This window comes from Falco punctatus (genome assembly GCF_963210335.1).
Source record: "Falco punctatus genome assembly, chromosome: 11".
In the NCBI taxonomy this organism is placed as follows: domain Eukaryota; kingdom Metazoa; phylum Chordata; class Aves; order Falconiformes; family Falconidae; genus Falco; species Falco punctatus.
In genome coordinates, this window is record NC_137591.1 from 11,214,186 (window position 1) to 11,233,297 (window position 19,112).

The window sequence follows — 19,112 nt, forward strand, 5'->3', positions numbered from 1 at the left end:
GTCATCTTATGACTTGAACTGAACAGCTAGGAGCCTGGAGGTAACAACTAAGGGTTGACTTTCAAAGAGGAGAGGCACAAGCAGCTCCTGCTGACTTAAGGTGGAACAGCGAGAAGTAGAGACCTCTGAAAGTCTGTGCCAGTAATGCACCAAATCTTCAACACAAACCCTTCATTAGCATAGGCACACAGCACTTCTGTCTTGAGTTCCTGTGAGCTCTGCTCAGGTAAAGAAGAAATGCTGCAGGCAGAAACAGGGCAGTAAGCCTGACTACTGACCACTGAAAATATATTTATTTCGTATCTCAAAAACAATCTTGCAAACCAGGGGATCGTGGTATACTAGGTAAATCCCTGGATCCATATATTGCCAGTATACACGATGAGTTGCACTGGGCTTTTACCTTAAACTGCAGTACAATATGAATTTGAAGCATAAATTTGAGTGCAATTTAATCCTACTAAATGATTCCAAACAAAATGATCTCTGACAAACAGAAGTGTCAGGGAGGGCCCCAGTCAGGTTTCTGCCATCAGTAATTCTGCTTCCCACCATCACTGTTACAGTCAAACTAAAACCAAAATCTGCACCAGTCCCAGAGGGACTCCTCAAGTAAGGATGAATGAGTTATGCATCCATACTCCCTCTGACATAGCTGTAGAGTAGACAGGTCTGTGCCTTTCTGTACAGCCTTTCATAGAGGTATCACCAGGGAAACTATGAGAAGGACTTAATATGGTGGGTCAGATATCAAATTGTGAAAATCAGAATTATCTCAGTGCTTGCTATGGAGCTAGGCAGCTTACAGCATTTAAGGATCTGGTCGACAGTTAAAACAATTACTTGGCACATCCTGTTAAACTATGAGAATATTAAAAATCCAGCACACTTTCTTCACTGGGCTGTTTATTTATTGGAATGGTTTCACACAGCTGCAATAGTAATGCTAAGCCCATTAGGTCATGCTCTGCTTCCACCCAGCTTCTCAGTATATTTAACAATGGACAAATTCTTACCAGCACTGAATTGTTTTATAGAATGATACTTTGTCACATATGTATTTCATGCTAATTCAATTTGTCAGTTCTACTGTTTGAAAAGAAAGAACGAGAAATAGGTCTTCTGTAAAGCACTGACAGTCCTTTCCCCCTCTGTTTCACTCTGTTCTTCCCTGTCCTTTATTGCACCTGAATCAGAACAGAAATTTTTCTGCTTGTTACTTTGCTGTGCTCAAAATTCAAGAATTAATTATCCCCTCTCACTGCCATAACACCAATCTTTTCTGTATCAAAGATTTCCTTCATGGTTTTTGTTAAGTATAGCACAATTGTTTCTGCCTGTGTCTCTGCTCTTTTCTTCCCATTCCACTTTATTCTCTGCTCTGGCTAAACTACTCTTGAAACCACTCTCAACAAACAATTCATCCATGCTTAGTTTCAGGATGACCCATGAGAGTGGTTATTGTGTGCTTTTGAACAGCACTGAATCCTACAGCAGCTAAGGGACCATTTAGCTGCCATTCATAACTTTCCCACTGACTCATGATGTACCCTAAGGAAACCATGTAACTCTTTTGTGACCCCAATAATTTTACAAAGTGACCATATTTCCTCTAGGTCATCTCTTTTCTAAGCCAAAAAGTCAACAACTACTCAGTTGTCCCTAGCACAGAAATTGTCCCATACCTCTTGGTTGTTCTTTCATTGATCCAGATATATTTTGTTCAAATACAAGTTATCATCCAGAAAGACTTTCAGTCTTGATTTAAAACTCCACATAACAGAGTATTGCCAATGCTCCTGATCATTTGTTTCCTCAGTGTTAAAGATTATCCCTAATTTAACATGTTTCAGCTTTCAGCCACAGGTTCTCGCTAAAGCCTGTTGTATTAAAGAGTTCTTCAGTATTCAGCTTTGCTTTCCTGCTCAGCAAACTGCTCCTTAGCAATTAGCTCCATATTAGCTCTATTGAGTTTACATATGTCATTACAACATGTACCCTCTCTCCTTAAATCATACTTAAGGCTCTTCCCTGTACCTTCTCCAGTCATTAATATCCTCCCTAAATTGTACAAAACAAAGCCATGCTCCATGGCATGTTAAGGCTGACCTACAGAGAGAGCACCATGTCCCTGCCTCTCTACACACCGCCCTAATTGCAGTGCCCATGTCTACAAGAGCATTGTTCTGATTATTTGCATGCCTTCAGCGTCCATGTGTTAACGATTCCTCATTTTTTTCTTGGCATTACTCTTTTCCACTATACAGCTCCCTGGTCCCAGAGCTGTGAACTGTGATCTTAACTCCTAGGCTTATTGCTTTGAACTTGGTTGTATTACAAAACCTTCATGTGAATATACCAGCCTTCCTAAGCTGCTGTTTGTTCTCTCTAGCTGCTTTATACTCACAGTAATTTACATCTTAGACAATCTCTCTGTCACTCAACAATACTATCAGTGGTGATTTTACATTTACAGAAAGGCTAGGATAACTCAGATAAATCAAAATTAACAAAAATCACTAAAAATCAGACTACAAAAATATACTGTGAAGGCGAAGCAGGGAAAAGAAAGACCCAAGTTACCAATGACTGCAGACATCCCCAGCTAATGCTGACCTGATTTGGTAAGTGCCTGCTGTGCATCACACCTCAAAAGCACATGTCCTGCTTCTGGACCCACACTGGCCCAGACAAGTGAAATGTCTCTGTATTTCGTGACGCTAGACTTAACTAAGATCTTTATCAAAATGTCACAATGGTAGATCAAATGCTTTGTGAAATATGTTCCTACACTAATCTGTAGGAAGCAGGCTTTATCAATAAACTAGATTGAATTTATCAACAAGACAATGTTGATAAAAATATAAATTATTGCCAATTATTGATTTATTTATGACCTGGCTAAGTATCAGTATTTGTACTGCGCTCCTTGGGACTGATGTCACGTTAACCATAACACAGCTAGCTGGGTCAGCCTGCTTGCTCTGTTTATTTAATTTTTTTTCCTTAAAAATTGGCACAGTACTATGAGTCTTCTGAAATTTCACTGAAATGCCAGGAGTTATGACAAATGAGATCTCTCTTGACAGTTCTATTAGAGCTTTTTAGTACAGGTTATCTGAGCCTGTTACTTTACAGCTGTTAATGTTACTTATGATGATGAACCTCATCTTTAATTACTTGCAGACTGAAAAGGATTTCATCACCCTTCTGTAATACAAATACTTCACCCTGCATATATTTCAATACTAAGCATTATTACCAAAACTTGCCCACTGTATCTTGTGCCATTGCAAGGCATTCTTCATCAGGTTACTCAGCTGTTTCCACCTTCAGCTTAGTTGTGCCAGCCACAATTTCCTGTAGTACCTTTGGAGTCCTCACTCTATCTTTATAGTTCATAATTCTCCTTGGATATTGATTGCAATATAGCTTCCTTTTTAAAAAATAATAAGCATCCATAATTATGACATTTTCAACTTCTGTTGCATTTTTCATGTGCAGGTTTTATGCAGAGCATTTTATAAATATTCATTAATCTTCAAAATATACCTGAGAGGAAAATAAGTAGTGAGAAGCAAACTGAGTCAGTGGTAAAGAGTCAGTAAGACACTTATCTGATCACTGGAAGTATTGCAGAACTAGGACTAGCACAGACAAGTTCTGTTTCAATGCCTTATTTCATGCTGCAAGTGGAGTTGCACTTTGTAAGGTGATCCTTCAACTAGAGTTATGCAAAAATCATAGAATCATTTAGATTGGAAAAGACCCTTAAGACCATTGAGTCCAACCGTTAACCAAGCACTGCCAAGTCCACCACTAAACCATGTCCCTAAGCACCACATCTACACGCTTTTTAAATACCTTCAGGGATGGTGACTCCATCATGTCACTGGGCAGCCTGTTCCAGTGCCTGACAGCTCTTTTGGTGAAAACATTTTTCCTAATACCCAATCGAAACCTCCCCTGATGCAACTTGACACCATTTCCTCTTGTCCTATTGCTTGTTACTTGGGAGAAGAGACCCACCTGGCTACAGCCTTCTGTCAGGGAGCTGTAAAGAGCGATAAGGTCTGCTCTCAGCCTCCTTTTCCCCAGGACAAACACCCCCAGTTCCCTCAGCCACTCCTCATAAGACTTGTGCTCTAGACCCTTCACCAGCTTCATTGCCCTTCTCTGGACACCCTTCAGCATTTTATGAAATAGAGCATTTCAAAAGCCTGAGCATTCAAAAACTAGAACAAGCTGTTAAACAATGCATTTCCATGTAGCTTGAAGGATAAAGAAAATATTAAAATAATAATTGTTAGATTATTTAAGACACACAATGTCAAAACAGGCTAATTTCCCTTGCTGAGAGACAACCAGCCTGCAGAAAATGGAAAGCTGTAGATGAGATATGGCTTTTTAAGGGTTTTGATAGTATTTGATACAACATTCTGATAAGCCAACTGAGAAAACCGAAGTGCAAATGAAATCACCATAACACGGGTGCACAACTGATTAAAAAATATATTAAAATATTACTATGAGTATATTGTCATTAAACTCAGGCAGGTCTTCTGTTAGGAATCCCACAGGGCCTGTTCTGAATGTAGTCAACAGTTTTGTTTACTCAGGCAATGAAGTAGAGATTTTGCAAGCACTTTGAAGGACAAGATTAGAATAAAAACAATCTTTCTAACCAGAGAACTAGTCCAAGCCTCCAAAGGTGAAATTCTGAAAAGGGAGATGAAAAATGCTTGCATTGAGGAAAGGTAAATCAAGGAAAAAATTCACCCAGGAAAATACACGGCAAGGGAACAGCAGAGCAGCCAAGGAGCTGGGTTGTGTGGTAGCAATCTTTTAAGGTTTCAGTGTATGCAGAGCCATGGAAGTCCTGACTCACAGAGCAAGAGATGCAGAACCTACAGACATCCTACTTACAGTTACTCACAGTTTGTGAAGTATCTCACACACATTCCATGGAGGCTCTGCTTCTGGAATGACCCCACTGCGAACAGGCTGTGGAATGTGGTGGGTATTAGGCAGTTTAACTCTATCCATCTTCTCAAGGAAAGCAGCTCAGAATCTCTGTCAATGCAAGTGCAGTATGTTCTAGGAGAGCAAACACGCTCTTTGTGTATGTCTAATGACTATATAAAATAAAGGGAATAAAATTAACTGAATTTATGCACATTTTCTGATCATTTTCCTTGGTTTTTTCTTTCCAAAATGTTTGCATAACTTGGAGTCATTTTTAAAAATGCCACATGCTCTAGACAGCACGTGGATCTGTTGTGTACTGTACTCTATAATACAAAGGAACACAGTGATTTAGACAAGAAGCGTTAAGTAAAGAGTTCAAAAAGCATTAGGATTTGGATTACAGTTTGAAACATTGCCAGACTTTACTAATGGCAACACTAAAGTCCCATGTGTCTGAAGACTGATAGTTCTCAAGCACAACTCATTTTTCCTTTTGGCAAAAAAAAGACCTGCACCTTTGATAAACTTACCTTAGCAAGCAGGTCTAATGTAGTGTGAAGCTGCAGGACAACTCCAGACAACAGTGAAAAAAGAGCCAAGCTTTGAAATCAATCATCTACTTCAGTTAAGTGCGAGGACACAGTTAGGATCAGACCCCGGTGATCTGGCAACTTTCAACATCTCCAAGAAAAAGCTGCAGTGATCCCCTACTACTGAGATTTAACTTCTCAGAGAAATGAGGGGGAAAACTCTCTCTGCTGCACAGTTTTGCTTCCCTTTAGCTACTAAAAGCATAACTCTCCTGCCTCTGTTTTGATCACCAACTGCTATCCAAGTCTTAGTATTCTTTTGGCCTCCTTCCTTAGAAATGCAGCAAGCTCTCTGTGGAGTTTGCCTTGGTTCCCCTCTCAGACAGCTGTGATTAATTCAATGTTCAAGCTCTTGAGTTAATTCTCTCATTAGATCACTTTCCTTCTTCATGGAATGATTATTCCCACAGGAGAAATGAGAAAGACTAAAACAATATTGTGCTAGTATCTGACATGCTGCATCCAGGATGTTTACTTTAAATCAAATTGCCTGGAATTGCTCCAGATCTATGGCTTAAACACAAGAATCTTAACTGGTGGGGAACTGTAGCCATGCATGTTGCACAACTTTCCCAGTTTCACTGGAATTCCTCCAAACCTCCTGCTAGGTAAGTGTACCCAGAACACAAACCTCTCCACACAAGTAGGTCAGATGACACAATCCTTTCATTGCTAGGGTATACCTTAAGACTAAAAAAGTCCTCTTTTTATTACTTTTTATCATACACCAATCACCTTTCTACCCAATGCTATTGTGAAGGTGAAGCCTGGAGCACACAGCAGTGAAATATTGCCAGTGCTCCTGAAATCACAAGCCATTATCTGTGCATTACTCACTGGGAATGTCACATTCCCTCTGGAGGCTCTTGCAGCTCTGGCATGCTCCCCAGTTTTGCTGCCTGCCAAATGGCTCCCCGGGGTATGGCTGGTCACTGGAAGGCATCGCCCCACTCAGTTGGACTCTAGCACAGCCTGCTTCTCAGTACCTTTGGTGCAATGTGGATACTCAGGAGGGTTTCCTTAATACCCAGTTCAAGAATACTAAACCTATCTGGACTGACAACTCTGGTATCAGGCAGTTACCTTAATGTCACCTTTACCTGAAGCCATATTACAGTGAAAGTAATAAAAACACTTAATTACAAATTCCAAAATAGACAAAAAAGTTCTAAGAGAAGAGAAGATTCATGCAGCATGGCACTTCAATGAGCTTTACAGTTTCCCTAGCCATTAACAGTTCGGCTGAGAAATTGACAGAGCCATCACCACCTTGCTGGTAGCACAGGCCCTATATTCTGGGGCTGCCTGTGCAGAAAGACTGGTTTTGGGGACCCCTATCGCTCTCCATCCTTGGGTCAATTTCAGTTCAGACCTCTACCCTGCACGTGCACAAACACACACACATAATCATCAAGATTCATTAACCCTCACAGAAATGAAGGTAATAGCTCCTGAGTGTGGCTCAAACCTGCTGAGGGAGTATTTCCATGCCTGGCTTAGGTCTGGAAAATGTGTTCTCTGACTGTGAAGCACAATGCCTTTACCCGCTGAGATGGAAAACATTCAGACCCTGAAGGGAAGCTTTTTCATCCACTAAAGCTTATATATCACATAAAAACATAAGCTGACAACATGTTTATGCAGATATCTAATTAGAATCTAGTGTCCGTAGCTAATTAGAGGCTTTTGGCTGAGTAGATAACATGATATCCTGTCCCACTGGGGTGATAATGGCTTAACCTCCATTGCCTTTGAGGAATACCTTGAAAGTACCCAGGGAGCCCCTTTTCTCCTCCAGTTACATGACTGTGAACTCCAGCAGCCTCTCCCATCTCCCCGCTACTAGGGGCTGCAAATTCATGATGCCACACATGATGCGCTCCACTAAAATGTGCATCAACAGAGAATGCTGATCTGTATCGTTAACCTTGGGCATCCATAGTAAATTAAACACCTGGACAAATGTAGGCCTTAACAGAAAGATGTCTTGGAAGTGTGAGAGATGTAGCTTAGTGCACTACAGATATTTCTAGTCCTCATAAACTCTCAGTGGCTCTGTACCTTCTGCAATTCTGGCTTCCCTGAGAGAAGGCTGACTTCAAGTCCTTAAGAAACTTAGGGAAGTGGAACAAAAATGGTCATATCCTATTAAGGCTTTGTGACCTGGACACTAAAACACAAAGCAAGCTCCTTTCCCTTTTGGTGAGGCTCTCTAACACCTCTCCTTTGACAGGTTAAGTGCATTAAAATACAAGTAGTAACTGCAGTGGGTAATTAGCAATTAAAGTGGCAACTGACTGTACCGTTGAAAGATGATAGTAGATGCCTTAGCACAAAGTGCAGAGATGCACTGCAGTTTGGAATGGGAAGTGAAGATTTCATACTCATGGAAACTGGGGCAGGAATCTGACCTGGCACATACCGTTTGGCTTTCATGGAGAGTGGCTCCCTATCACAAAACATCCCACAGGGTTTGTTGTACCTACAAATAGTCAAAGCCCAAGTTTCATGCAAGAGAGAATTTTAGCAGCCAAGTATGGTAAGGATACTTCGTGAATACTAAGTCAAAATGATCCCCAAAGCTATAGGTATGATGGACAGACTTCTGACTAGAGGCAGACAGGCAAAACCACACCTTCGAATCGATTTTTTCTTTTAGGTTTTTTTTGAAACTAAAAGCCCTCCACCTTTATGGAGTTCAGGGAGGGAAAAAACCCAACAAACCCTTAGATCTAACAAAGATCATCCTGTAACAGAGGAGAACCACAACACCCCCGTGCAACAGCTTTTAGCCACCCATTTTTGTTGCACGTTCAAATGTATCACCCTGTAGTAACAGCACCATCTGCAGGATTTGAGAGCAGGAGCACAGCCACCTTAGCTCAGCAGGACATCTTCCAAGCATCTGAAAAGGTTTTCCTGAGAAGCCTTCAGCCAGGGAAATCAGGGCAGCCATGGGCCTCTGTGGGATAACGCAGGGAGGACTGCAATGCTTCATGGTACTCCGGCACAGCACAGGATTTTTTCAAGAGAAAGTCTGAACAGCTTGTCTGCAAGATTCTTCTCACTGAGAGGCTTTGGTGCTGTGGCAGCAGCACTTCTGGGCAGGCATGAGCAGTTGGACATGTTGAAGAGCATGCTTTTTTTGTCACCTGCCCTATACGTCCGTCAGCATTCAGCTGGCTTATTGGCAAGTGTCATGCTAGGAGCCTTTTAAATTAAAATCGAAGACATTTTTAATTCCTTCACTGCAATGACTGTCATTCTTGGTGTTAGTTAATCAAAAGGCTCCTCATTACGCAGTGCAATTTCACACTGCCAGATGTACTTTCAGACTTACTCCTGAAAATCTACAGCTTGTTTTGGGAGATGCACTGTACCGTACGGGAGCATTAGCACCATCTTGCACAGCTTTTGTGCGGGTACAGAAGCAGCACGCTGAAGCAGTGCCCTCTTCCGGAGGCAGAACCATTCAACGCCGTTAACACGGTACCGGACAGGCCTTCAGGGCAAATTTAGCAGTCTCAGCAGCGTTATTTTGTGTCTGTAAATTTGGCGCTATGGTGTGAAATCCTAGTACTGGCCAAGTGTCTAACAGCTGACATCAGCCAGCGACTGAGCCACTGGCATTTAGGAGAATTCTAAGCCTTTTACTCACAGGCCACTTCCGATGAATAAAATGTCAGCGCGAGAGGGGTCTGGTTTCTTTTACTGATTCATCAGTGAAATAAAAATCTCAACGCATTTATTAGCCTAGCTTAAAATTTGTACTGAGTTATATCAGCATGCCTCCAACTGTGTGTGCTTGCAGAAATCTTATTTTTCTATCTGGATCTATATTTTCTGTGGGTATTTTTTTAAGACCAGCTTGAAAGGTAACTTTACCACTCTACTGTCAAGAATATAATGCTGATGAATGGAGAAACCAACAGTCCCCAGAGAGTACCACGACTCAGATCCTTCCCAGAAGCACATTTAAAAATTATTACAACGAAATGCAGAATCATGAGAAAAGCCTGAGGGGCCATGACCATTGTGGCTGTAAGCAGACATGTTTTTCTTTCCCAGCCTCACAGTAAATAGATATGGAAGCATTCCAAGAGGCTCTCTGATTGCTTTTTGCTGCGGCTGCATGTCATGTTGCATGTCATGCTGCTGGAACAGTTGTGGAAAGCTCAGGAGGGATGCTTTTCTCTCAGGATCAGTGCCAGCTCTGCCAGACCCCGTGATTGTGTGCCTGTAACTCAGTATGTGATGCTCATCCTTTGGTCAGTGCTCAGGCATGTGGTGACTCAGTGAATTATACAGACGAAGGTGGAAGCATGCTCTGCGATGAAACATCAGTGCTGGAATGATGAGGAAGGCCCAAACATGGCACAACATTACAAAGTGGGTGCGTGGGCCAGTTCCGCCTCTGGTCGGTGCTGGCTCTGATGCCAGCACTGAGCAAAGGACAGGCAGTTCTCCCACCTTTCATCTCTGGGGTTTCTCCAGGCAGACAGTATCTGTGGTTACTCACCAACACTGCCAGGTTTCTCTCTCACAAGCACAGATTAAGGCAGCTAGAAATCCAGTGTGCAAAAGCATGCCTGAAGGGAATACAACTGAGGGACAGAAACTGTGAAGTTAGTGAACAAGGTGACATCAGCACCAGGCGCAGTAAGCGAACCCATCAGAGGACCAGCCTTAACCACTGACAAAGCTCCTCACAGAGCAGGCAGCCAGCCCATGTTGCAGCAGCCAGAGGCACCCGTGGGGGTTGAACAGGCCTCACAGGGCCAAGCGACTAGGCAAGCACAGAGAGAAAGGCTCACACGGATGTACCACAACCAGAGCAGATCCACCTCTTAGGCCCCCTGAGGGAGAAGGGCGCTCAGCACGAAGAACACCCCTCAGCAAGCCCTTGTGCACAACCCACCCCCGCCAGCCCCCGGCTCGCCTCAGCGGGATGAGCAACCCTTCCCGCCAACAGCCCCCGCGCGCCCGCCCCCCCCCCCCCCGCGCATGCGCCGCGGGCGGGCAGCGCGGGGTGCCGTTGCGCATGCGCCAAGCGCCCGCGGGCGGCAGGGGACGGCGGGGGAGAGGCGCCGCCGCCGCCGCCTGAGGGAGGGAGGGCTATGGCGTGCGCTGCGGCCGCGAAGGGCGGCGGGAGCTCCTTCTCCGACCGGCACGCCCGCCTCCTCCTGGCCCAGATCAACCGGCTGCGGGCCGGGCAGAGCTTCTGCGACGTGCGGCTGGAGGTGGGCCCGGAGGCGTTCGCCGTGCACCGGCTGGTGCTGGCGGCCAGCAGCCCGTACTTCGCGGCGCTCTTCGCGGGTGGCATGAAGGAGTCCGGCCGCGACGTGGTGCGGATCGCGGGCGTCGAGGCGGGCATCTTCCACACGCTCCTTGACTTCATCTACACAGGTAAGGGCCGAGGGGGGCGGCGGGGCCGGTTGCCCGGCGGTGGCCCGAGGGCTGCAGCCTCGAGCGGAGCCCCGCTGCCGTGTGCGTGCCCGCAGGGGTGGTGAGCATCGGGGAGCACAACGTGCAGGAGCTGATCGTCGCCGCCGACATGCTGCAGCTCACCGAGGTGGTGGAGCTGTGCTGCGAGTTCCTGAAGGGGCAGATCGACCCGCTGAACTGCATCGGCCTCTTCCAGTTCTCCGAGCAGATCGCCTGTCACGACTTGATGGAGTTCACCGAGAGCTACATCCACGCGCACTTCCTGGAGGTGCAGAGCGGGGAAGAGTTCCTGGCGCTGACAAAAGAGCAGCTGATTAAGATCCTGCGAAGCGAGGACCTGAGCATCGAGGACGAGTACCAGGTTTTCTTAGCGGCGATGCAGTGGATTTTGAAGGATGTGGGGAAAAGGAAGAAATACGTCGTGGAAGTACTGGAGCCCGTTCGATTCCCGCTGCTACCAGCACAAAGGCTGTTAAAGTACATAGAAAGTAAGTGAAAGAAGGAGAGAAAGAACATCAGGTGCTTGTATTTGAGCGAGCTGTGTGTTGTTCAGAGTTACTGTGTTTTGATGGATTTCTTTTAGGTTAATAGCATCATGAGTGAAAATGTTTACTCCCGAGCAAACGAGTCCTATTTTTTAACAAATAAGCACAGCTTACTTTAAAAACGTGCTTTTGAAAAAGTCCTGTAAAAGCAAGCAATCTTGATTTGTCTGCGAATTTATGAGAAGCTAGTAACTTTTCTACAACTGAGTTACTTACTGTCTGTAACTTTTCACTGTGCCTTTTTTATTCTGCTTATTTCCTCAAGGTATTCCAGATTTCAGCCTTCGGGTGGCCCTGCAAACTCTGTTGAAAGAATATTGTGAAGTGTGTAAATCTCCAAAAGAGAACAAGATCAGCAGTTTTCTGCAAGCTTCTAAAGGTCGTCCCCGGAGGAAAGCCAGGAAGTACCTTTATGCAGTAGGTTAGAATGTGACTGTTTGAACCTTGTAAAACAAATTATGAAGTAGTATCTCATATTACAGTACTGAAGGAGGAGATACTGGACATTTTTTTTTAATCAAAAAATAGCAAAATGTTTCATCTCGCTGAGTGACCGTGTGAGCTGCTTTCAGCTTAGAATTGCACAGAAGTGCAGCATTCACATTTCTTGCTATTATGACATGGCATTCAAAGCCTAGATTTGTCTTTCAGAAATTATTTGTCTTGGGTGGTAAGCTGCAAATCAGGAAAAGATTTGCCCAGGGTTCAGTGCTGGAATGGTGTATGTGAATTTACTGCACTCTCTGTTCTTCTGAAGGCTGAAGTTTATCTAGCATGCCTTGGTTCATGTGATAGGATACTTGAAATCACAAGTTTTCAGCAAAACTGCAGCTTTGTATTGGAAGGGAATGCTCGTTTCACCCTATGGGGAAGTAATACCGACTTATGGTAGCAAAGGCTGTTGGCTGGTGTCTGTGTTTTAGTAAGAACATCAATGGTAGTGTTTTGAAGTGGTCAGCTCAGGAACAAGTTACATGACCCTCAAGGGAACCGTTCTTCCTTGTGTGCTGGAGAAACAATGCTACGTGGAAAAGTCCAGTTCCTACTGAAAGTGTCTAATGGCTGTTACTGTAATTTTTTCAATGGTTTAGATATAGGAGCATGGGGATGAGCAGGAAGCTATTACTCAGCCATGATCTTTTCACTTACTTTCTAGGTGGGTACACCCGGCTGCAAGGAGGGCGCTGGAGTGATAGTAGAGCCCTCAGCTGTGTGGAGCGATTTGACACCTTCAGCCACTACTGGACCACAGTGTCCTCTCTCCACCAGGCCCGGAGTGGGCTGGGTGTGGCTGTGGTGGGAGGAATGGTCTATGCCATTGGAGGTAACAGCTGAACTGTGCTTTCTTTGTTACATGGATGCTACAGAACTCATGGGTGGAGATTTTTAAAATTCTTCCTGTAATCGGTTCTGAGGAACCCAACAGTAGATAATACAACAGATGTAATAACAATTGAATTGCAGTTCCTTGGTGCTCTACCGACAGTGCCCTGTGAATGCCTGTTTGGGCTCCTGTGTTGGCCATTTTTTTACTAAGCTGCTCTCCCCTTACGGTGTAGCAGCTCACAGGTAAGTGTATGGACATGCGCAGGTATACTAAGAGTTGATGGATATTCTGCAGACTTTGTGTACCATCCCTAAGAGCATTTCTTTTCTCACTTGCAGTCTAGCAGACGCCCGTAGTGTAAAAGGCTTGTGACCTGCCTACCTGGAAAGGCTTGTTGTGTATGTTTGCACAAGGGTGCGATGAGTAGCTATTCCAGCCCATTGTTAAAGAATGCATATGTCTACTGTTTTTGTCACCACAAAACACATTCTTTGGTCTTGAAAACCCTGTCAGTTGTGCTGCAGAGTAAAAAGTGCATAGCACTGTGGTTGTCCACCCCTCTGATGTTTTTAGTAATGTTTTAGGGAACTGTTGATGAAAGCTGTTCCTAGTGGTGATTCAGTTCTGGATATAAACAAAGCTTTTGCTACTTTGGCCATTTGGTTAGCTAAAAGATGTTGTTGTATTCAAATGCTGTCTGTCCTGGAAGGAGTTGAAGAACTCTTCTATATCTGCAGTGCAAAACATTGTGTTTACCCTGTCTCTGTTTTTGATCTTACTGTGCAGGTGAGAAGGACTCGATGATTTTTGACTGTACTGAATGTTATGATCCTGTTACTAAGCAGTGGACCACTGTGGCTTCCATGAACCATCCCCGTTGTGGACTGGGAGTGTGCGCGTGCTATGGTGCTATCTATGCTTTAGGTAAGTTTTGGGTTTTTTCTAGGTGAAGTTAATTTTGAAGGTTAATTCATGGAACTTGTAAATTGATGCTAGAAGTTTCCCCCATGTCCAATGGAGCCAATGCCAGCCAGCTCCAAGACAGACCCACCACTGGCCAAGGCTGAGCTAATCAGTGACGGTGGTAGTGCCTCTGTGATAGCGTATTAAGAAGGGTGGGAGAAATCTGCATCAGTGAGAGGAGTGAGACTGTGTGAGAGCAACAACTCTGCAGACACCAAGGTCAGTGAAGAAGGAGGGGCAGGGAGGGCTCCAGGCACCAGAGCAGAGATTCCCCTGCAGCCTGTGGTGAAGACCACGGTGAGGCAGGCTGTGTCCCCTCAGCCCATGGAGGTTAATGGCAGAGCAGATACCCTCCTGCAGCCCATGAAAAACCCCATGCCAGAGCAGGGGGATGCCCAAAGGAGGCTCTGGGCAACCCACATTGAAGGAGATTTTCTGGCAGGGCTTATGACCCTGCAGAGGACCTACACTGAAGCAGTCTGTGCCTGAAGACATTTTTTGATGGTGCTCATGGGAGGGACCCACGCTGGGGCAGCAAGTGAAGAACTGCAGCCCATGGGAAGGACTCATGTTGGAATTCATGGAGCACTGTCTCCCATGGGAGAGACCCCACACTGAAGCAGGGGAAAAGTGTGAGGAGGAAGGAGTGGCAGAAATGTGTGATGAACTGATTGTAACCCCCATTCCCCATCATAGAGAAACTGGGAACTAAGTTAAGCCTGGGAAGAAGGGAGGGGTGGGGAGGAATGTGTTTTTCTGATTTGAATGGTAATAAATTAAACTAATTTTCCCCAAGTCGAGTCTGTTTTTCCTGTGACAGTAATTGCTGAGTGATCTCCCTGTCCTTATCTTGGTGCACGAGCCTTTGGTTATATTTTCTCTCCCCTGTCTGGTTGAGGAGGGGAGTGACTGAGCAGTTTTGGTGGGTACCTGGCATCCAGCCAGGGTCAAACCACCACACTGGATGAAGTTAATTTTAAAGGTGTTAATTCACGGAACTTGTAAATTGATTTGATCTTAAATATTACATCTTGGTGTTGCGAATTTGCAAACTTAAGTTTGGAAAAACAGCTGTTCACATGAGCATTAGTATACCAAATCTTTGTGGATTAATTATGCTCAATTGTAATTTATTTCCATTGTAGATTGTGTGCTGGTTTCAGAATTAGTCTGTCCTGGAAAAGTGCACCATACGTCTAAAAATGTGGCTAACATGCAGCTTCATGCCGCTAAATTCTTCCCTGTGTTTGCTGTTATTTGCAGGAGGTTGGGTTGGAGCAGAGATTGGCAACACAATTGAGAGATTTGATCCTGAAGAAAATAGTTGGGATGTGGTGGGAAGCATGGCTGTGCCTCGTTACTGCTTTGGGTGTTGTGAAATGCAAGGTGAATATTGTTAAATAGTTCCAAGAGCCATTGGATTTTGAAGCTTTATGTTTCAGTCATGATTTTTACCTTTGTCTTATACTGTGCTGTCAATTGCTCACGCTTGTGCCTTGCTTACTTGTTCTTGTACCGTATTTTTCACTCTGCAGAACTTAAAGACTATGAAGTTCTTGGTCTTCTGCCTTTTATCTCATGAAAACCATACTGGAAGCCATGTAAAAACTGTTACCCAGCTAGTCTTTTAATAGTTGACTGTGCTTCCAGATACTGTTTTTATTTACCTTCCATATGTAGGTTTGTATATGTTTGTTTGTGACGATCATGAATTGCCACAGATTATTTTAAGATGGTCATGTCTAAAGACATCCAGACCTGGTCAGCAGTTGCAGCCTTCTGAATTCTGTCCGTTGCACTTGATTAATTGCTGCTTTCATCAAGAGCTTCTAGTGCCTGAGCCTCAAGTTACTAATAAAAAAAAGCTTTATGTATGGTGCTGCTGGACAAATGGAGGATTTTAATCTGGCATGCTTAAGGCATCTTAATGTCAAGCTGAAACTTGTATTGTGACAAACATTTTCTGTCTTTCAAACCTTTGTGTTAGGAAACCTAACAGAGAAGAAATTTTGTTTCTACAGGTTTAATTTATGTTGTTGGTGGTATCAGCAATGAAGGAGTAGAGCTACGTTCTGTTGAAGTCTACGACCCAATATCTAAACGTTGGTCTGAGCTCGCTCCAATGGGCACCCGAAGAGCGTATCTCGGTGTAGCCGCTCTCAACGATTGTATCTATGCTGTGGGAGGCTGGAATGAATCTCAGGATGCGCTAGCTACTGTAGAAAAATACTCCTTTGAAGAGGTATGGTAGAGTCCCTTCCTCTCATAAATGTAGATTGCATCAACTTTGTGTAAGATGCTACAGAGGTAGCCTGCTTCCTTTAAAAAGAAAAAAAGTTGGAAATTACATTTTCTTTTCACTACTGGCTGGTAATCAGAGTGAAACAAAGCTTTGGTGACATCAGGGTCTGTCTGTCCTAACCAGTCTGTAGAATCTTGCTATTTGGCTTAGTGAGGTGTTTACAAAGATTGTATGCATGCTTTTGGGAAACTGAAAGCTCACCAGTACTGATGATGCATAGATAATACTGCAGTTTGGTAAACACTTCTTAGGGTTAAGATGGGGGGGTAGCTTCCCTCTCTGCGATAGAATGGTCAATAATCTGACTAGAGAGAAAAAGCTCCCTGAAAAAGTAAGAGTTGCCCTTTGTTGCAAAAGCTGAGGATCTTTCTTATGCATCAAAATGTAGTGGTGTTTCAGCGTGACTAGAAAAATCACTTTGAACACTTTTGAGTAAGATAAGAAATTACTCCCGACTGTTATTACTCATGTTTCTATGATGCTCTTGGGAACAGTAGCCATTGTTACAAGCAGAACATAATCCAGTGTGCCACTCTGTTCTATTCTTGGAATTGAATCTAGTTTTCCTTATTTCCCACCTCAAACTGTGTAGCAATTCTCCATTTTGGAGACAGACTGCATCTTGCAGTGCCCAAAGAAAGGGAGGGTTGTTGTGTATGGATAGTATGTGATCTGCTTTTTAGCGACTAGCAGGATTTGGGCCACTTGTCAAAATGTTGTCATTCCAGTCCTGATAATCCTCTTGATACTGTGCACATGCCATATTTGAGCCTGTGAAGCATATGCGTAGTGTGCTTTGCATATGTTTCAGTCTTTAAGCTTTAAAGGTTACTTTTACCAGAACTGCCCTCAACCTACTTGTTGACTCTTTCACCTTCTCATTAGGAAAAGTGGGTTGAAGTTGCGTCAATGAAGGTACCAAGAGCTGGCGTCTGTGTTGTGGCTGTGAATGGATTTCTTTATGCCTCGGGAGGCCGAGCTCCCAGTCATGATTTTGCTGCTCCAGTAACCTCGGACTCTGTTGAAGTTTATAACCCTCATATGGACAGTTGGACTGAAATTGCCAACATGATTACCAGTCGCTGCGAAGGAGGTGTAGCTGTGCTGTAAAACACAGAGAAGACAAAGAATGAGTAAATCGTGTCTCCTCGTATTTCCAGTTTCATTGGCCAGAAACCTCTTCTAACACAGGAGCTTTTGTAGAGACAAGGGAGAGTTAAATCTGAGGGATTTCCCTGAGCAAAAAGAAATATTACCACTCTTGCCCTTCATAGTAAATTGGCTTATCCAATGTCTGTCTTGGGAAGTATTCTGTTAAGAGTAGGAATGCCTCTTATGACTGGATTAAGCTTACTGAAATAAATGGCAAATTTACCTTGTAAAAATCTGAAGAAATCATTCCAGCACATTTAGAGACATTAATCAAGCTGTTAACTCTCTAAGGTGCACCAAAGCTAGCATTTTTAGCTGGCCTTATAATCCAGAAGGTTACTCTAGGCAGCTAGGAGTTACCTATAGATAAAAGCAGATGGGCTTACTTGGTTAGCATTAGTTGTCCTTTTTTGGCAGAAAACAAGAGAAAACAGATGGGGAAGACTTGGTACCTCTACTTACGACCTTGACGCATTTGAGCCTCTTGTCCGCTGCTGGACATGATGGGCATTAAATGTGAATTGGGGTATTTACTTTCTGGCTGCTGCACTAACTTGGATGGTGAGTGGCTGAAAATTTCCTGTTCTGGAAGGTTATTTTCACAGTTCTAATAATGCCATTACACTTCAGCGTAGGCTTTTCTTCTCAGTGGTTTCAGTGGTGACAGCAGAGCTCCTTTTTGAGTAAGCTCTGATGAATTTTATATAGAAATGCTACTCATTAGATTAGCTGTTCTGTTTAGGACTGCTGTTAGTATAAAAATACAGGGAAAGCCTTTTGCCCTTTCCCCCTCACGCTGTAGTTAATTGTGTTTTTACCCTGTGTGACACATGCTGAGACTTGGCATTCGAGTATGTGCTATTCTAAAAGGTACACGCTTTGTTCATCTTTGCTACATCTTGTATCCTGTCTCTTCCAGATTTGAGTGGATGGAGGTTTTGATGATAGATTCAGCTGCATTCAGCGTTAAAAGTGATGCTATTACTGTGTTTTAAGGAGTTTGTATTTAGCTTGGATACACTTAGAACAATACTACTAGGAGTTTGGAGTTAGTTCTAGATTCATTTAATTAACATACTTGAAGTTGCTTTTTGCACAATGACTGCATTTTCTGCACACTTGCGGATGAACTGGATGGAGTCTGAAAAGGCTGTTTGAACTTTGATAGAAGACTCTAGAACACAAAACCACAGCTGGAATATCACAAAACAGGAAGCCTGCACTGTGTAGGTCAATATCCCCTGTGTAAAATTAACAAATCAATACATGAATAAAATCCTCCAAGGTGAGTGTTGCAGGTAGCTTAATTCTAACATAGGGTTGGGTTGGGAGATTGCCAGGCTAAAACATGCTAGATGGAGCATTTGTTTCTCTTGACCATTCTATAATCTTGTGTGTGCTTTTACTTCAAAAGATTTCTTACGTGTGTAAACTAATGTCTATGCTGTCTTTTTTTTTTTCCTCCAAGTTCAGGCTTGTTTTAAACAGCTTTTCATAATAAAATGTATTTTCAAAAATAACTGGAATACTCTTGAATAGGTTGTTTTCCTATCATCATGAGCTGTATCACTGCCACTTTCATAGAATAGATATTTTTTTTTTACTGGAAATTCTGTTCTTTGCAGAATGAACCGATAATAAAGCACATACTGTGATTTAAAATACTGAAGGAGCAGTGCTTTAGGAGAACTGAGGATTACCTAAACTGGTCCTAATACTGTGTGTGGCTGTCACTTCAGCCGTCTTTTTGCATCTTACAGTGTACTTAAAGAATACTTAAGATACAAAGCCTACAGTAAACATGCCCACATATAACTTTA

At 43.5% G+C, this 19,112-nt stretch overlaps 1 protein-coding gene across 2 annotated transcripts in view; it reads left to right on the forward strand.

Moving 5' to 3' along the window:
• The first annotated feature begins 91 nt into the window (after window positions 1-91).
• IPP (intracisternal A particle-promoted polypeptide) overlaps window positions 92-19,112 on the forward strand; it is a 106,133-nt gene continuing 87,112 nt past the window's right edge. Inside the window, exons 1-8 of one of the 2 annotated variants that reach the window (XM_080406097.1) lie at window positions 92-10,964; window positions 11,060-11,491; window positions 11,814-11,969; window positions 12,705-12,872; window positions 13,662-13,799; window positions 15,102-15,224; window positions 15,860-16,080; window positions 17,026-17,123. In XM_080406097.1, the coding sequence (XP_080262223.1) occupies window positions 10,676-10,964; window positions 11,060-11,491; window positions 11,814-11,969; window positions 12,705-12,872; window positions 13,662-13,799; window positions 15,102-15,224; window positions 15,860-16,080; window positions 17,026-17,123 (1,625 nt within the window). In that variant the 5' untranslated portion in view covers window positions 92-10,675. Of the gene's footprint in view, window positions 10,965-11,059; window positions 11,492-11,813; window positions 11,970-12,704; window positions 12,873-13,661; window positions 13,800-15,101; window positions 15,225-15,859; window positions 16,081-17,025; window positions 18,813-19,112 lie in introns of those variants that run through there. The other variant, XM_080406096.1, reaches the window with a different exon arrangement.